Source organism: Falco rusticolus, chromosome 9 (genome assembly GCF_015220075.1).
Source record: "Falco rusticolus isolate bFalRus1 chromosome 9, bFalRus1.pri, whole genome shotgun sequence".
Lineage (NCBI taxonomy): Eukaryota > Metazoa > Chordata > Aves > Falconiformes > Falconidae > Falco > Falco rusticolus.
The window spans coordinates 38,503,734-38,521,681 of NC_051195.1; the positions used below are offsets into that span (position 1 = coordinate 38,503,734).

Here is a 17,948-nt window from a genome sequence, read left to right on the forward strand (position 1 = left end):
TTGTATAAAACAAAGAGAAACTGTAAACCAAAAGGGATTTACAGAGTGAATTTGTATCTGCTACAGATGTATGTGTTACATCATCAGCAGAAAGCTTCCCGGCATGCTGCAGCAACTGTATACAGTGCAGCCTCTGATACATGTCACTGTACGTTTGTTGGTTTTACTTATTTTGACTTTTCTAAATAGTTACAGTAGGTATTATAGTCCATAATTAAATAGATAATGTTAATTAAACTTCAATTTGGTAATCCGTATACAATAATTTGAGGTTTTCCCTGCCATATTTTCACCTGTGCTGAAGTGATTGTGAATGTTTTTAGAAAAAAGATTGTCCAGAAGAAGGTTTTTAAATCAGAATATCTGTGAGTGGCAGGGCATAATAGCACAGGAAGAGGAGGCGAAATTAGTTCACCTACCCCGTAGTGTTGAGAATTAGAACCATCTCCTTGCCACTGTCATTCTGCCCTGGCTTTTCTTACTCTCTGTGCCTGTCAATACGAAAGTGTCCTCAAAAAACCCCAAGTGTGCTGCTTCAGACTTGTGGCCTGGCCCTGGAGCCCTGCAGGAGAAAACAGGATCAAAAGCTTAAGGTGGAACTGTCTAAATAACTACTGAAAAAGAGATGGAGGCTGGAGAGCAGGTGGAAGTGGGGACGGGCCAGCGGGGGTGGTGCGGGGATGTCCTTCATTCTGCTCTGTCGTTGGTGCTTGCTGTGCTAGAGCATTCCCATCCGTGCCTCTAGGCTAAGGGCTCCAGGATTCCCCCTGGAAAACGTAGTTCATCTCTGCTGCTAATTTTAAGCTCTTCAGTGGGAAAGCCAAGACAGTCCTTAAGCTGTGGTAAATAGAGGAAAAGATAAATTACATCTCGTAGGGAATGATGTGTAAAATCCTCTCGGGAGATAACCCGCTTAGACAACAGTGGTATCTGACAATAGTAAAAAGGAGCTGTTAGCAGAAACCAGGAACTGAACTGAGATAGTAGCAACAGAGGACTAATGGTTAGGTACAAATGCATATATACATTGATGTACATGTACATATTACATGTATGTATATGCACACATACATATATGTGTGTGCATATGTGAATGATCTATATATTCTGTATATATTAATTTAGAAAATAGAAACGCTTCCAAATTGAACCCTAAAAACTCATGAGCCTTGGCCCACGTGTTGGGTAGCGAGAACGAGATATACTGTAGTGCTTCAGTTCTGCAGCCATCAGGCAATCATAGTATGGATCTTCTGTATTGCCATCTTCTTCATAAACCAAGATGTGGAAAAAGGTTTAATTACTTTGAAATTACTCAGATGTGTGTTCCTTGAGCTTTGGTGGATCGGGAGGTTATACGCACAAGGGACCCAGTCCCCAGATGCAGTGCAGCTTCGTGGTACTTCGATGGTAAGCACGGAAACACAGGAAAACCACTCATGGAAAAAAGCGACCTGAAGGCTCCAGTGAAATTCAAAGACCTATTCTACCTCTGTCAGTACAGCTGCCCTAAATGTTTGTGTGTTAAACGCTTCCAGGATGGTTTCTCATCGCTCCCAGTCTCACTGCATCGTGTCGTTTTTAGAACACGGATGAAATTGAACAGTATGAAACCTGAATTTTAGCTGCTCGTGCTAAATCCCAGATGCCTTCCGGCACCGGGGGACTACGCTTGGCCCTACAGTGCCAACAAACGTTGGTTCCACCAAGTCAGAACGTTACACGGGCTGGTAGAATTTTCAGTGAGAAGTGGTTGTAAGAGCTCCGTACAGAGGGGGTGAGGGAAGGAGCACACTGGTTCCCCACTAACGGCCCTTGCATTCTCTTTGTGAAGTAAAACTCAGAGCAGCCAGGCACTGGCCAGAGCAGCCGTCCTTCCCTTACCGACCCGGTCAGGCAAAGCCCAAACTCCCATTTTCTCCTCCTGGACCACCACTTCCACTAAGTTTTTTAATGACCAGTTTTACAGGCACAAAAGACAGAAGCAACTTGTTTTAATCTTCTGGTTGAGAAATGTTGCACTTTTTCCTGTTCAGAAAAATGCAGAAATAACTGTTGTTTTGCTTTAGTATTTCTGCTGCTTTGACTTGCTGCTGCTCTACACCGTTACCCACTGCTCCATTACCATTAAGGGTCACAAGCTGACATTTGTACAAATGCATTTTTATTGTTTCAACAGAACCAAAGAAAAGTTGAAAACATTAGACTATACAATACATTTTGGTTTATAAACAAAGTTTTATAGTGGTAAAACATTTCTAAGTGACATTCATGGTCTCTTTTGATTTTTTGCTGCATTTCAGGTCTGAAGACCAATAGTGTTCAAAAAAGCAGTAATTGCATAAGGTGGACAAGTATCTTAGCTGCTACAAAACAGTTCAAGAACTTAGAGCAAACATTCTGGAAGAATATCAAAGGCAACCATGATTCATAACTTTCCTGCAAACATTCCTCAAGAAACAAAAACTGATCTTTGGCATAAAAAATTATGTATTAAAGGCATTAGTAATATTGCATTAATATCAGTCAAGCAACTAAACAGTGATGCTAAAAAAAAAAATATCTCACAGAGAAGCCTGAATTGGGGGCGGGGAAGGGAAACATGAGGAGCATTGAAAAGTAATACGGGAAGACTATTTAGAAAATCCCTTCAAAATAACCTCTACCTATTCAGTGTTATTTACTATTAAATAGAAATTACTAGATCACCATTCTGTTAGAGAGCTGGTATAAACCAACCAAATGCAAGACATTCAGGTTAAGGCTCTGGCACCCCGGCCTCCCTCTTCCCCTTGCAGGTAACCGCAGGAAGGGAACGCTACGGGAAGACCCCAGGTACCGCGTATTCCCTAACAGCCAGCACACGGAGCCGGTTACAGGCGCTCACTGCCCCTGCCCGGCTCCGTTTGAGGCAGATTTATCGCAATCGCTTTAACTTCCCTTTTTAGCCATCAGTGCATCGAGGCGGGGGCAGGGAGCGAGCCCAGGGCAGAGTGACACTGCCAGGAGCAAAGGACAGGCACCTGCCCGGTGGCTCTTCCTTCCAGCTGCTGCCACTGAGCAGTTTTTCCACGAGGGCACTTCTGTTAAGAGTGGGTCTGATCGTGCCACGATTGCCAGGGAATGCAGAGGGCAGCGGGTCTGGGCAAAGCGTTCCTCGCACGTGTACGGAGACTCGTGCTAAAATAATTCTCCGTTCTGTCAAATGCCAAAAGAGGCTGCAGAGCAATTAAAAGAATGTGTGTGTGAATATATATTCATATGTGTGAAGGCATGTTCAATTACGGAAGGATAAAAACACCCCCCAAGACTATTTTAGTAACTGGAGGGTTGTTTGGGGTTTTTTTATTGTCATTTTGTCTGGGGTTTTTTAAAGATACAGTAAACACTTTGTTCGATTCACTATTAATAGAACTTGATAAAGATTCTGAGCCTCCAAACTCCCGCTGTCAAGACCAGTAAAAATCCCCCAGTACGTTCAGCCCTAGGAACCACTGTTTGCTGGTAGCCATCAGACTACCTGAAAAGGGTTTCATGGCCCTGCAGCGCTTGGCTTTCAGAAAGCTCATGCATTGTTGTAAACAAGGGCAGTGAAGCAAAAGCTCTTTTTCAATTGACGATCTTTCGATTCCCGCCTTGAGTGGCTGGAGTAACATTAGATGGAGGGAAGAGTTAAAAAAGAATTAATTGCTTGTGCTCATTTGGTTTTCAAAAGGAAAGAGCCAGCATTGGAGCATTGGGCATATTCTGGTCCTGGACATGCAGCTACCTTAAGGGAACCAGGAGTTTTCAGCTCAATGCGTTGCTGAACTGAGCAAGAAGGGAAGAGTTCCATGATTTAAGGTCTCCAGCTGTAAGGCTCAAGCTGCCAACAGTGTGCCACCAACATCCCTGGCGACGCATTTCAGTACGGACCAAGAGCCCTGGAGCGCCTACCCACAGGGTGATGGGGGGCTGACAAAGACAGCTCCAGTTTTTGTCAAAAGTACTGTTGCCATGCAAAAATCAAAAGCAAAAAAATACCATTTCAGACATGGAATTTTAATCCTCAGTTTACAACTGTTCTGCTGCCCCTCCTTTAAATGAACCCACACACACCTTCCATCATTTCTGCATGGTTTAAGAACAGCCAGCTAAAATCCTGTGGAAAAGTTGAATGTTTCTGTATCGATCGTCCCTAAAAAAACCTGCCAAGTAACCAGTCGTGTCCTAGACTCTCATCACTAAGCTTAAAGTGAGGTCCACGTTTTATATCATCATGTGGGAACTACTGGAATACACAGTGCATAAATGAAATGTGCTTCTGGGAGTACGGAACTCATGAAGAGACTCTTCAAAAGGAAAAAAAAAAAGATAAAGGATAAGAACTGTCTACTGTCGGAAGCAGTTTTGAGGTGTTTGATATCAAACGCGTTCCGAAGACATTTGAAATGCATTCTCTTATAATTCACACCCTTAGAATGGGGCATCAGCATAAGCTAATCTTAAGCTCACGTATACAGCACCTGCTGCCGTGACTGTATCTCTTCTGTTTCCAAAAAAAAAAGGCATTTTATGTTACAGAAAACGATACTCCTGTGGTGTTTACTGATACCAAGGGGTCTTTCTGACCCAGCGAAGAGTGAATCCAGCATCTGTTCTTATCTTAATGGACGCTGCTTCAGCTTCTCTCACAGTTTCCTTCACAGACTGCATGAGGTTCTGGGCATTATGAACCAACATCTCCGTTGCCTGTCAAGAAAAAGAAAACTCGCCAGTAGATCAGTGAATGCCATGTGCAGGACAGCAGCATGGACACCCACTGTGCACGAGGGCTCCCAGTACAAACATCTAAATTAGTTTATTGCCGATTTAAACCATGAAGAAGGAAATGAAACCACTAGCCTCTGGAAACCAGCAAGTGTTATCCCTGACTCAGAACAAGACTTCCCCATTTCTCACTGTGTATTTGTTCAAAATCTGAATAAGAGCTTAGTGTCTCAAAGCGGAATCATCTCCCTCAGAAGCCCAAACTGCAGGATTTCAACGGAAAACACGCATTTGGAAGGTAACACAAGTGCACGGCAAGCGCTCGCCATGTTGCTGGAGAATCAGCTGAAGTACAACCCACCAGAGCGTGCTGCTACGCCTCCCTCGTCAAACCCGCTCTGGAAGGCAAGTTCTCCCCTTGGCTTGCTTTTCACTCTTACTTAAATCAAGGAGACGAACCAACTGTTCGTATAAAAGTTTGAACCAGAGAAGCTTTTTGGCTTGGGAAGGATTTTGTGTTCCTCTATTAAACTGTAGCTTTTGAGCCAGAAAGCAAGGTGCTTTGCTAAAATTATCTTCACTGAACAGGTGAGGTAAGCTTCCAAACACCGAGTTCCCAGAACAGCTGATAGTACGTGTTGTATATTCTTCCCCATAAAACTGATCAGCAATTCCACGCTACCATCAATTTTTACACTTCTTACCTGCTCCGACTCTTCATCGCTGATGTTGGTTCTGCCCAGCATGGTAGCTTTGACAGTGGAGAGAATTTTCAGTTGTGTGCTGATGGTTGGGATTCGCTCACAGACCTAAGGAAGGAATGGGGATAAAAACCACTTGGCATTGTAAAGTGAAGCCATACATTATCTGTTGTGTTTTCAGATATAGTTTCTTGTTTTGTTTTACTACCAGATAAGGAATAAGCACGGAGGCAACCTTATAACCTTTAAGACTGTCTGACAAATACTGGTAGGATACTTGAATCTGATTTTACATGCTTTAGGATTTTTTTGGGATGGAGCCAACTTTTTTCCTTTCTTCAAGATATTCTTTCCAAGGTCTGCTTGGTTAGGAATGGGATGACGTATATTTAGCTAAGACTGCAAAACTAAGGAGTGTTATATTTCTGCTACTACCCTTTGACACGAAGGAGTGAGTAGATGAAATACAAAGCAACACAGGCTTAGGTCAGAGCAGTGTTCCTAGCACAGTATTTTTCAAAACCTCTTTGGACACAAGCATCTTCCACTCACCTGTAAACAAATCCTGACTTCACAGAATATATACGGCCATGGGATCTAAAAACAGACACAGAACCTGACAAAGCTTTACAAGCCCAGGATGTACACGATGTACTGCCACAACTCCTGTGCTCGCTCACGCTAGGAAAGGCACAGAAAAAAGTATTTGAGGCATTTACAACCCATTACCTGCAAGAGGTTTGTTCTTATGCGCTTGTCAGTGCACTGCTTTGCCACCTCTTTGGCTAATCGAGTGACTTCATCCGACGCCTTAGCAATATCCTTCGCGCACTGAATAAGGGCGCGCTTGTTTCCACTGCCTCCTCTCACCAGGCGCGACATCTCTGCCATTAGCAGCGCCATTCGTTTAGCGGCAGCAATGATGTCATTACCCTGAAGAGAACAACACGAGTTAGTGTTCATGCCGGGGCAGAAGCTTCACAGACGTCACGACAACAGCAGCGTACATTTTGGTAGCAACCCTTTCAAGAACTTAAGGATGGAAGAACCATTTGTGACAGAAGAGGTTTCTTCAAGGAACAGGAAAGATCTGTACTAATTATAGGTTTCTGACATTTTTCTTTCTAACACTCAGGAAAAAAGGTTCGCTTCAAAACTGGAAAAGAAGTGGTAAAAAAAAAGTGTTAGTTTGTCCATGGAATGAGAGTTACTGCTCTGCTGGCTAGGTTTTAAGATAAAGCATGTTATTAGCATTTGAAATTCCAGATTTCCCATAAAAGGCTTTTTTTTCAATTAAAAAAAAAAGGTGCTAAATAGCTTGTTAAACTAAATAGCACTAATTAAGTTAAATAATTAGTCATAACAGTCAAGCATAAAATTTCCAGTGACATCTGAAATTGAAGCAGTGAAAGCATCAGAGCTATGCTGCTATAATGCTAAAGGACAAATGGAAGAGAATCTGTAACATACAAAAACTTTTGTCACAGGGAGATGCAACGATTACTTTTTTTTAAGGTTATTTCTTGAAAGTAAGTCTTCCTTTTTGACAAAATCTCCCCCTTTAAGATAAAGCTTCCAGGAGAGAAGAACATAGGTGCTCAAAAGATAATCTAGAGACATTTCTTCATTAAAATCCAGGTTTCCTGTACATCAAAATTACAGTCACAGAAATACTCCTGAGAGATTAAGTAGGACTGAGGCTAAACCATTCCTTCTACACTGTTCCAGAGAGAAACCTAGTGCAAGGACAAGCAGACCCAGAGGATCAGTTGTTAGTAGTCTGTTAGTGTATGGAGGGACAAAAGCGAACTCTTTGGTGCCATGAAGCATCCCTATTGTGTGGGTGAAATATCAGCAGAGTGAGTTTAAGTATTAGCACGCTCTTTCCTCAGCATAATTGCACAACTAATGACCGATGCAGTTCGCAGCAGCGAGTACACAGTGAGAACCCAGCTTAGCACATGTATTCTCTATCCCTGTGGACATACCTCCCTCACTCACTACCAGCAAATTCAAGTCATCCCAGATATTTTACAAATACAGGCGACAAAAAGCTGAACTATTTGTTACCGTGACCTAAAAGCTAAACAGTTTGCTAGTGTAACCAGACAGGATACAAATGACATAACACAAAGCTTTTCCATGTTTTCACGTAGGAGGACCAAGAAATGAGGACCAGTGTCATTTACGAAGCCCTCTAACAAGTTATCCAAGCATCAGAATCTGAAAAGGACAAGAACAATTTTAAAGCCCTTTTTATTAGAATAGTTTAGTATGTCTATCTACGTCAACATATGCACGCACATATACACATACATACACACACATCCCTAACCCTTTTTTGTTATGGGACACCAACCTTATCTTTTGCAGCATGCTATATGAAAAGTGACCAGTCTTGCAAACATTTGTGTTCAGACAGAAGAGACAGGCTACTTGTGAATGTCTGAACCTCAGTTAGATTTCCACGGGTTCCATATAAACACACCCTCAATTCAGCAGCTACCAGCATTCAGTGCAGCTTCTTCATAAAAGAATTCTCTCAAGACCAGCAACTGCAATACAGCCAAGTGCAAGCCAGCAGACAGTCAGTCGTCCTCCATAAACACTGCCACACAAAGCCATTCCTCCTTGGAAGGTATTTTAATTGCTGGCATCAATGGAAGCAAAGCACAACAGACACGTTAAATGACTTCTTGACTGCTGTATACTCTGCTGTATCTGGAAGTCATTAAGAAACCATTAACCATGGCTTCCCAGGTAGCCCAAACGAATGAAAAAAAGAACGGGGCAGGGGGAGGGAAGACGACCCCTACAACAGTCTGAAAACTGCCATAACAGAGAAGAACAGGCAGGTGCAAAGGGAGAGGAAGCCGCTGAATATTAATAAGTGACCCAAATCAAGCTTCAATCCGGCACTGACAAACAGATCTAGCAACTTGTGAAGCCACTCTCAGTCCTTAGAATGAAGTGCAGACACACTTATTCATTCAGAATGGCCGGGCCCAGCAGGGATCAAGAGTGATGCAAATGTGTCAGCGTTCCAAATGGCTGGATGCACACGGATCAGTCCCCGGGGAGACTCAGGAGTACCTTACTAGACCACTTGGTTGCTTCCCGATGTAGAGACTGAGCAGCAGCCAGAATGGGCTGGTTAACAGGCTGATTGGTTGGCATTAACAGCAGCTCAGGCTCGTAATCATCTTCAATGTCAGAGGGGAGAGGGAATTCAACATCTGCATCATCCTCCTCAGCTATATCTACACCAGCCTCAGCCGCTTCATTAATCACAGTCACATCAGGCTTTGCAGGTGGCAGCAAGGGTGGAGAAACGGGACAGTTAGTACAAGAAGCAGAATTTGGTAGAAGAGCATGAACTGAGCTGTTTTAGTGACCAAAACATCCTCTTGGTCTCCCAGGATCTGATACGGCAGCTCTCTGTTCAGGTCAGAGGGAGGAGGGGAAGGAATACAAGATGAGCGGAAGGAAACAAACATTTCACCTGTGAAGCGAAGTTACCAAAAATTTTAAGAAGTTACAGTTCAAAGATGCAGCAACAGTTTTCATCGGAGCGTACAGCTTCTACAGACAGAGGCTGGCTTGGAGAACAACATTTTACTGGCAAGACAATGGTGAAATGAATGGAGTTTCCGTTTCCATGAAAGCCGTTTCGACTGCATAGAAGCAGGCACAGCAGCCGATGACTGTGGTATCTGTGCCGATAGAAAGCTTTGTATGGAAACCCGTTCATGTGTATGTTGCAAGGAGAGAGCGCAGCATGATAACAGAAAAAACACGGACGCTGCTTGCTGTAGGGTTTAAAAAAAAGAAAAAAAAAGGTGGGACAAGGGACACTGTAGAAGCGAGTATTGAACTACCGCAGATAATATGGAAAAGAAAAAAAGTATTATGGGAAGAGGAGGTGATGCTGAATGCTATTAATGCTGTAGATATTACAGTTCTTAAAACCAGACTGGTACAGAATCAGTAGAATAAGAGGATTATGAAGCATGTGATACTGTTTTGCCACAATATGTTGTATCCATTACCTTAAAAAAAAGAAAAGAGAGGATGCAAGTATATTATAAATATAAAATATATTAATATATTAAATATATTGTGTTAGGATAGATCCCAAGGAAGAGGTAAGTGTTATAACAATACAGACATTTATAATACAGCAACATTTCAATACAAAAACATTCTACAAGTTTGCTAACTGTATTTCTTTTGACTAAAGCCAAGAGCGATAGAAGTCAAACTACCCCTACCAAAAACTACGTGTTTTCAGCTGTGTTTTGCTTAAGATATGGCCTTTTATAGAAAAAACATCTACACGAATAAAAACACATTGAAGCTTTGGAAGGAAGCTGTAACTTTTACATACTGCCAAATTCACCCATCTTCAAAGACAACTTCTGTTTATGTCTTAATCTAATGAAAAGTTTCCAAATATCCCTCATTCTGTGATTTATCCGGATGAGTGGAAAGGCAGGGGAAGCTAAAGCAATAGGCAGTGTTCAGTTTGTGCTCCAGGAGAAACATGGCGTACACAAAAGCCCAGAATCCACTCAGCAGAGCTTTTGTAAAGATAGAGAAAAACTAAATCCATTTTAAATCTTACAAGAATGAAGAATGTTATCAAATTTTTTTTTAAGACTAAGCACTTGTTCGTCCCCACTATAAGCGTAACACATGATGAAGTCCCAGCAGACTAATGTAATTGGGCAAAAAAGTAGAAGACAGTTGACACACAGTCTGGTGCGATTTAGTATGAGCAAGACCTTACATTTCCGTCTTTCCAGGTCTAACCCATATTCCTCAGCACCACTGTCCATCAGTCCCTCTTCCACCCAGTAAGTGACTTCAGAGACTACAAAAATGTTTTTAAAAAGAACTTCTTCCCCCAAAACTACTGTCAGAGTAACTGTACTCATTACTAAAATGGGACTTCTAAAAAAGAATTAAAAGGACAAACGTAGGTCTCAAATCAAAGAAACAGCAATGAAAACAGTGGTTCATAAAACTAAAGGCACTAAGCTTAGAGCTTTCATAATCAAGGAGTTTTAAGGTCTGCTGCTTGACTCTGATAAATATTTTAACAGTTGTGCTATTTAATTTAGCTTGTGTATAGTATGTGTAAGTAATTTAGCGTGTATCTAGTAAAAGCATTTTATAACCTATTGTGTATTGTTGTTACCATTTTATGATTCAAACATCAAAACACTTTTAGGAAGCTGAAATTAAGGCTTTTGGCCTCAAAACTACCTTCTGAGATGACTAATACGTTCCAGTACTACCCCTTCAGAAAGATAAATAGGTATTTGGTATATCCAGAAGTATGGGGAAAATAGAGCTTTTTGTTTTATGGAAGGGACACTCAAACAGATTTGCAGGACGACTTCATAGTGTTTTATCTGTCCTTCCAAAAGAGATGTTCTCAAAGCACAAAGCACTGAGGTTGATGCTGTAAGCCACTCAAGTTCATCTTCTCATTCACCGCCTACTTTGGCAGAGAAAAAGAGTGGAGATTTGTAAAAGCCAAATTCTGACCTTTAATTTATACCTGCAGAAGCCTAAATCTCGGAAATTCTTACTCAGTTGTTGCCAGAGGTAGAATGTAGCTCTTGGGGGAACAAAAAGAGTGTAAGCAAAAAAGTTATATTAGCGTTTATAATACTGATGAGCTCGCGCTGCTTTGTCATAGCACTGAAATGGTAAATTAAATCCTTCGATTTTGACCTTGACAGCAAGTGTGACTCACTACAAAAAAGAATGAGACCAGTCTATCTATATATGGTCATTTTTCCAATCATAAATGTACCAGATTAACTACAAAGTAACTTGCAGCTCCTTCTGGAATTAAGACAAACCAGCTCACGATTCCTGCAGCTGGCATCTGCAACATCCATACAGACTTTTCAAAGTCACTTAGATATAGCAATGAGCTTGTCAGCCGAGAAAGGCGTAAGTATTAGTGGCTCTCTAGGCAATACCAGCACCAAGGATCACAAACAGCTTAGCGTACAAGGCATATTTGCGTTCACAGAGATATGATAATGAAGCATTCGAGCAATTCTGAGTATTAGAACATTTGACCCTAGTTCACTCCAACATTGAAAGGGTTTCCAATTCCTCCTTCAGCAGTGTTTTTACTATTTGGTCTATAAAAGGCTTTCTCTGTCATTGAGACAGCTGACTTTGGACCAAACACACTAATAAAAAAATAAAAAAAAAGAAAAAGAAAAGAAAAGAAAATTCCTTTTGCCACAAGACAGCTGTAACAACATCTTACCTTGCTAGACCATTTCCGGGCTTCATCATGCAGCTGCCTAGCAGCCATCATCATGGGCTGATTAATAGCTTCTCCTGCTTTCTGCTCTGGGAACTCTTCATCCTTTTCTTCAGGTGGTGGTGGTCTGGGTGGGGGAACCTCACCTTCTGGAAGTGGTGGTTTTGGAGGAGCCAGTTCATCAGTCAGCTAAGAAAGGCAAAAATGTTACTTAGTGCAATGGAATAGTATATAGATTGAGTAAAGGATAGTGTCACGGCAAGATGTGATTGCGTGGCCCCATGCCTCATCCATTTTTTTCAAGTGCGCCCTGTTAAAGGAAATACAGTCTTTAAATCTCTTCTTTTGAAAGCTGGATTGGTATTTTTTTAGACTTATTAAGGTTGCTTGTATGCATGGCTGGCCAGACAATGCATTTTATTTCTAAGCAATAAAAATATACTCAAGTAGTGTCAGCATGCAATCCACATGTCAGTGACAACTGTGTATTGTATTACAAACTATGCTGCACTTACATGAAGCTGCTCAAGGTCAGGAGGAGGAGGGGGAAAATCTGGCTCCTGAGGCTGGAAGGCTTCTCTGACTTTGGCCACAGCTCCCAGAATTCTGTATCCAGAATCCAAGAAACTCTTCTGCAAACCTTAACAAAAATCCCATTACCAGTTTAATACCATCTTGTAATATTTAGAACTACAACACTACCCCAGAAAATTATTTCTATATCATACCGTGCCAAGTACACTTATATCTGGGAAAAAAATACATTTAAAAGCTACCAAATTGTTCATAGTGAATTTACATGTTTGAAATGTTATTGTCATATGCAACATGCATAAGATAAAGCCAAAGTAATTCCCCAAACAACTTTTAGAATAAAAGAAATTATGTAATATTTTCTTATATGAAGTAGTACTGCTGATAACTCGTAACAAAACTTCTACTGAAGATTATGAAATCACATAATTAACTAGAATGCTGATTCCTTTTCCCTTGAATATGCCAAAGGTCTTTGACTGCATTTTAAAAGAGGAGGATTCAGCAGTTAGTGGTACAACCCCGATTTCACCATTCTGGGATTTGAGCGTACACAATATTTGCGTAAAAGGTGACACACAGCTGTAGAAGACAAAAGGAGCACTACTTCACATCATCTTTAGCCAGTAAACAACACACCTGAAATCAGCTGACTGAACCCTTACCAGGATCAGAAATGTTTCCTGCCACAGCTTTAGCATCCATTACCATCGGTGATATAGTTTTGCTTAGCTCATCAGAGGCTGCTTTAACAGCCTCCCGGAATTTAGGATCTTCTGAATTTTCAACCTCCCGTTTTGCTACCAGTAGGATGCGGTTCGCTCGTCTGGCAATGCTGGTGGCACCAGCTACCAGCATCTGAGGTTGCATGTTGGCCATTGCAACTTTACATTTATCAAGATCTTTCTTAATAGCCTCTTCTGATGCATCCAACAGAGATTTAGTATCAATGGCTTCATCCACTAACCCTAGAATAAAAGTTAGACACGTTAATATTCTGGTTTCATCTGTGGAAAGGGATATTTGGTATTCCAGAGACTGTTCACAGCCATAAAAGTAAGTATTTCCAACTCAGGGGGTGGGGAGTGGCGGAAGGGGTCATGGGATTCAGACCAAATGTATTACTGCAGTTTTACTTGTGATTATGTGGCACTTCTGTCACAGTAACCATGCTCAAGCTTGCTCCCACCAATGACCTCCCAAGCTCTTACCCATCTACCACAGAATGCTGCTTGAGTCAAGAACTGGCTTACACCATATATGCAGCAGAGATTCCTTCCTCCCACCAAATGTCTTTAAGCATATTCAGTACTTTCCGTACCTCTCCCATTCATTCATAAGGAAAGATCCCTCCGGCTGCAGTTTTACTTAAGGGTGATATATAGCGATAAGGCAGTAAGATTTAAAATACCCACGATTTAATTAGGGGGTTGGAGAACGAGGTAGTATACAGTCAGATTAGCAGACCAGTGCGAAGGATCCGCACTTTGGAAGGACTGAAACATTGAAGTGCCTCAGCAAGATTCAGCACATCAGCAGCTTTCTTTTATTCACTGCTTTCATCAAGCTGGCATCATTCGGAGCATGTTTTCTTACCCCCACTTAATTATCTGTCCTCATTCAACGTACCAAGATTCTGCAGGAAACCCCCCCCCAGTTTCTACAGTGATACACTGCTAGCACAGCAATCGCAGGAGGGAGTAACGCCATTCTGTTTTTCCCACAAAAGAACTAAAGCCAAATTTGCTCCCCTGCAGCTCAAAATTAACATGTATGAAGCAAGCTATTTTGTTTATGTTGTAACATATACATATTTCTGGATTTAGAGAGCTCATTCCCACTTCTCTTTATTTTTAATCAGTCATTACTCTTAGGCATGTTTCATCAATCCAAACAGAACGGGGAGAAAATCTATACCAGCTAGTTAGCCACAAGCATAATCTTCAACAAAAATTCTTAGTTTACCTGTCATTTTTTCTACATTATCAATCCATTGGTTTTTCATGGTCTCAAAATGTTCATAGGCAGCTTGATTTCCAGGATTTCTCAGGAGGATACGAGCAGCTGATACTACCTGCCAATGGAAACCATTTTTAATTATAGAAGTATCAGTATGTAATGACTTCGCACACAGTCTTGGAAATGCTTGGGTTTTTTTCAGGACTGCACATGTAGGTCCTCATTTGGAAAACTAGTTCGTTGATTCTAGTTCAACATCTAGCTGCTCAAAGATTTATGCTGCTTCAGGAATTTGTTGATACAAATACTTTTTTTCTGGAACTCCAATTACACGTAATATATCTTAAAACCACTTCTTGAAAGCACTAAAGTATAATACTTCCTACACTGCCAAAATTTGAGATGCAAGTTTAATCTGGAAAAAATTAATTGAAGAGCATTTTTTCCACTTATTTTACTAAGCTTCAAAGTAGTTCAAGGATAAGTCAGTAACACTTCTGTCCAAAAGGTGAAGAGTTAGGCATGTCATTTAATCAGTTTGTTCTGCTTGGTATCATATACACAAATATTTGCCATTCCCTTTTAGGGGCGTCAGCACTATGTTCCTTGCTGGTGTTAACATTTCTCTAGAACAGAGGCATAAAGAAAAGTCCACAGAAGCTGTTCCCAGCCCTTTTAACATAAGCCCTTCGAGACAAAGGAAGCAAACCTGCGGGGTAAGTTCCCTTGCCGATTTCACTGTCGCCTGAATGCCCTCCACAGTAGTTTTATTCGCAGTTCCAACTGCAGCTGCTTTTTCTGCTGTAGCTCCCAGTCTAGCAGCATGATTTTCAAAGTTTGCTGCTCTTTCATCAAACACCTAGTTGTCAGAAGAGAAAAGCCATTAAAAACGCCTAACTTCCCTAACAGAATACTATTTCTTCAAATTATCAAATACCAGAGACACCTTCGTAACATCCAAACTTAATTCATCTCCTGAGAGGATGAAAGAGGACACAAAAGCTTTGAAGCTGTTCTAATTTTTTAATCTTTACATTACTGGACTTTCTTTACTAACTCATTTGGGCAACAAAGCATATTACCACACTTTACAGCTTCGAGATATTAAGGTCACTAATTCCTGATGACTACTGCTTTAACACATACCGCGTTAAAACCATTTTAGCTCACCGACATTACAAATCCATAATTCAAAAGTAACTACATCTGAAAGACAGATATGGGGTTTTACCCTAAAAAATTGAAGGTTCGCATTGGAAAAACCCTCCCTCCCTCCACAGTCCTTAGCTATTCAAGGCACAGAATACTTCGACAAAAAGCTATCCTGTCATAAAGCTAAATTCCCCAAGGCCTTAGGAATCGTTGTGACCATGTTTAAATCAACTAGCCAAACGGAGCTGCCAGTCAGAGTTTTAGACACTTCCTATGCACCCAGCAGCTTTGAAGTACAGGCAACATTATCCAGCAATAGAACAGATTAAATCTGTTGATCAATCCTGGCATAAATTTGACTATTATAATCAGCTTATATAATGCTGAGAGATACAGTCCCCTAACTGGTATGTCAGTGATTTTTGCACAAGAATTTTTAGCTTGCTGAAGGCAACGTGGTACAAACATCACAGGGAGAAATCTTTGACATTTACCAAAGTCAGAGACAATACAGTTTCCAGGGGTGTACAGCATACTTTGCAATCTCCAAGAGTCCTGAGAGATTTGCATGGCAATCATTATGCTGTCAGAATTAATAAGCATGTATCACAAGCTTGAGAAAAAAAAGTATCAATCCATTTTTCGAAATACTTCTTCATTTTTCAAAAGACCAATTCAGGCAAAATTAAACAATAACTGAAGTTTCACACGGGGGAAAGACCACCTGGGTATACTTGCCTCATCTCTATTGGGAGCATCAGAGGGAGCAGTGGCTGCTACTGCTAACAATTTAATAGGAGTTGTGGTGTCACTAAAAATGTCAGAAACCTCCTGGGTCATTGCCTCTTGCATCCGTGTTTTAAGGTCCTTTGAAAAAAAAAAAAAAAAAAAAAAAAAGGAGTACAAGAATATTAAGTTTGTAGGTATTCAAATCCCATAAAACCTCTTCTACAAAAAAAAAAAAAAAAAAAGAGCCCAAAACAATGGCAGCCATTAAGATACAATGATCTTAAAAGCATGATCAATGATTCATTCTTTATGTAATTTGAAATACAAGAAGCTTACGTACCGCTCCTTGAAGTGGCATCAGAAGCTATGAACAGCACGATTTGAGACCTTGCCCCTCAAATCTGCAATGTTAGCATGCTATCTTCTTTTAAAATGAACTTAAATTTTACTTCTGTAATTGTTCATTTGGAATTACAGCTTGACATCACGGCCTCCGCAGAAAGTTAGCTTTAAGCATCTCAGGTGAACCAACTGGGGGTTTGCTGCACTTTGTTTTTTATTGATGCCTCACACACACAAGCACTTTATCAGAGGAGTGCAAATACTTCAGCATGTCATGTGTTTCACTGCACAGGAGCAGATTTTTACCTTCAGCGAGTCCTGAAGCTGAGCAGCAATCGCCCTGGCCTGAGGGGATTCTCCCTCCCCTCTGGCCGCGAGGTCAGCCAGCTGGGCAGCCAGTTGGTCTACACGGTCACATTTGGCAAGCAGATCTTGACGATAGGGTCCCATCATGACATTGGCTAAACGACGGCCTTCTGCAACCAGACCCCGAATTGCTGCCTGGCCTACAATGCAAGAAGTGGTGTTGCATTAACAGACAGTGAAACAAAAAATTAAAAGCATAAATTGGATGCACCATGAAGAAAGCGATGCTTCAGAATTCTTGGGTTTAAGAACACTTTTCTAGGTAGTGGAAAGGATCTTCTGCAGTTTATCACTGAGTAACTGCAGTTCAAACCCATAGAAAAATTCAATTCTCATTATGTTCCTTTTGCTTATTACAGCAACTCTGGCTAGAGATGCATCTTTTTGAACTAGGGTGGTCTGACAGGAGTTAAACCATGACGGCTGTCAGGTACTCCTACATAACTAGCCTATTGACTCCAATAGAGAGCACTTGGAAATTCCAAGCACTGCAATTCATCTCCACATCATTACAAGTCATCAGAAGAGCAGGAAGAGGGGGAGAAAAGCCAAGTAGAAAACATACGTTAAAACCAAGGTGGGAAGAGCATGCAGAAGCACTTACCTACTCCCCGATCAGCAACTGTAGGATTGTCTATCCACCTTTGAGCTTGCTCAATCTTTCCCTCCAAATGGACAGCTGCTTTAACTGGCCTAGTATTTGCTACAGCCCTGTTTGTTTTGGACTGTAAATTCTGAAGTGATGTAGCTATTTGCTTAGCCAATGCACGGGCCTCAGGAGAGTCACCTTTCCCACTAAGGATTAAAAAGAAAAAAAAGGATAGTCGCATAAAGATCATTTACAGCTTATCCCAAATTCAGCAGGAAGGCACAACGAAAGGTACTTCATCTGCTTAAATAAGGTAAAATTTGACACTTCAGTCTCCAAGCAAATAACGCAGATCTGTCATCCATAAACCCCTACCTCATGTTTCTCTGCTGCGGTACCTGGATATTACGTATGTTCAACAGAGCCCTGAGATGGGGGAAGGCATGGTACTGTCATTGATAATGCTGATTTATGACTTTGATTTCTCATACTCGTGGCTGTCTTATTAGCAACTGCAATAATGCCACACATATTA

The 17,948-nt window shown here is 41.2% G+C and overlaps 1 protein-coding gene across 3 annotated transcripts in view; it reads right to left on the reverse strand.

The window, feature by feature from the left end:
* Positions 1 to 2,147: 2,147 nt before the first annotated feature.
* VCL (vinculin) overlaps positions 2,148 to 17,948 on the reverse strand; it is a 60,301-nt gene continuing 44,500 nt past the window's right edge. For 2 of the 3 annotated variants that reach the window (XM_037399596.1, XM_037399597.1), the window contains 11 exons: positions 17,429 to 17,619; positions 16,765 to 16,964; positions 16,126 to 16,254; positions 14,945 to 15,094; positions 14,242 to 14,350; positions 12,942 to 13,244; positions 12,258 to 12,382; positions 11,746 to 11,931; positions 6,180 to 6,383; positions 5,454 to 5,558; positions 2,148 to 4,731 (listed from right to left, as the gene is read on the reverse strand). In XM_037399596.1, the coding sequence (XP_037255493.1) occupies positions 4,585 to 4,731; positions 5,454 to 5,558; positions 6,180 to 6,383; positions 11,746 to 11,931; positions 12,258 to 12,382; positions 12,942 to 13,244; positions 14,242 to 14,350; positions 14,945 to 15,094; positions 16,126 to 16,254; positions 16,765 to 16,964; positions 17,429 to 17,619 (1,849 nt within the window). In that variant the 3' untranslated portion in view covers positions 2,148 to 4,584. Of the gene's footprint in view, positions 4,732 to 5,453; positions 5,559 to 6,179; positions 6,384 to 8,543; positions 8,754 to 11,745; positions 11,932 to 12,257; positions 12,383 to 12,941; positions 13,245 to 14,241; positions 14,351 to 14,944; positions 15,095 to 16,125; positions 16,255 to 16,764; positions 16,965 to 17,428; positions 17,620 to 17,948 lie in introns of all 3 variants that reach the window. The other variant, XM_037399598.1, reaches the window with a different exon arrangement.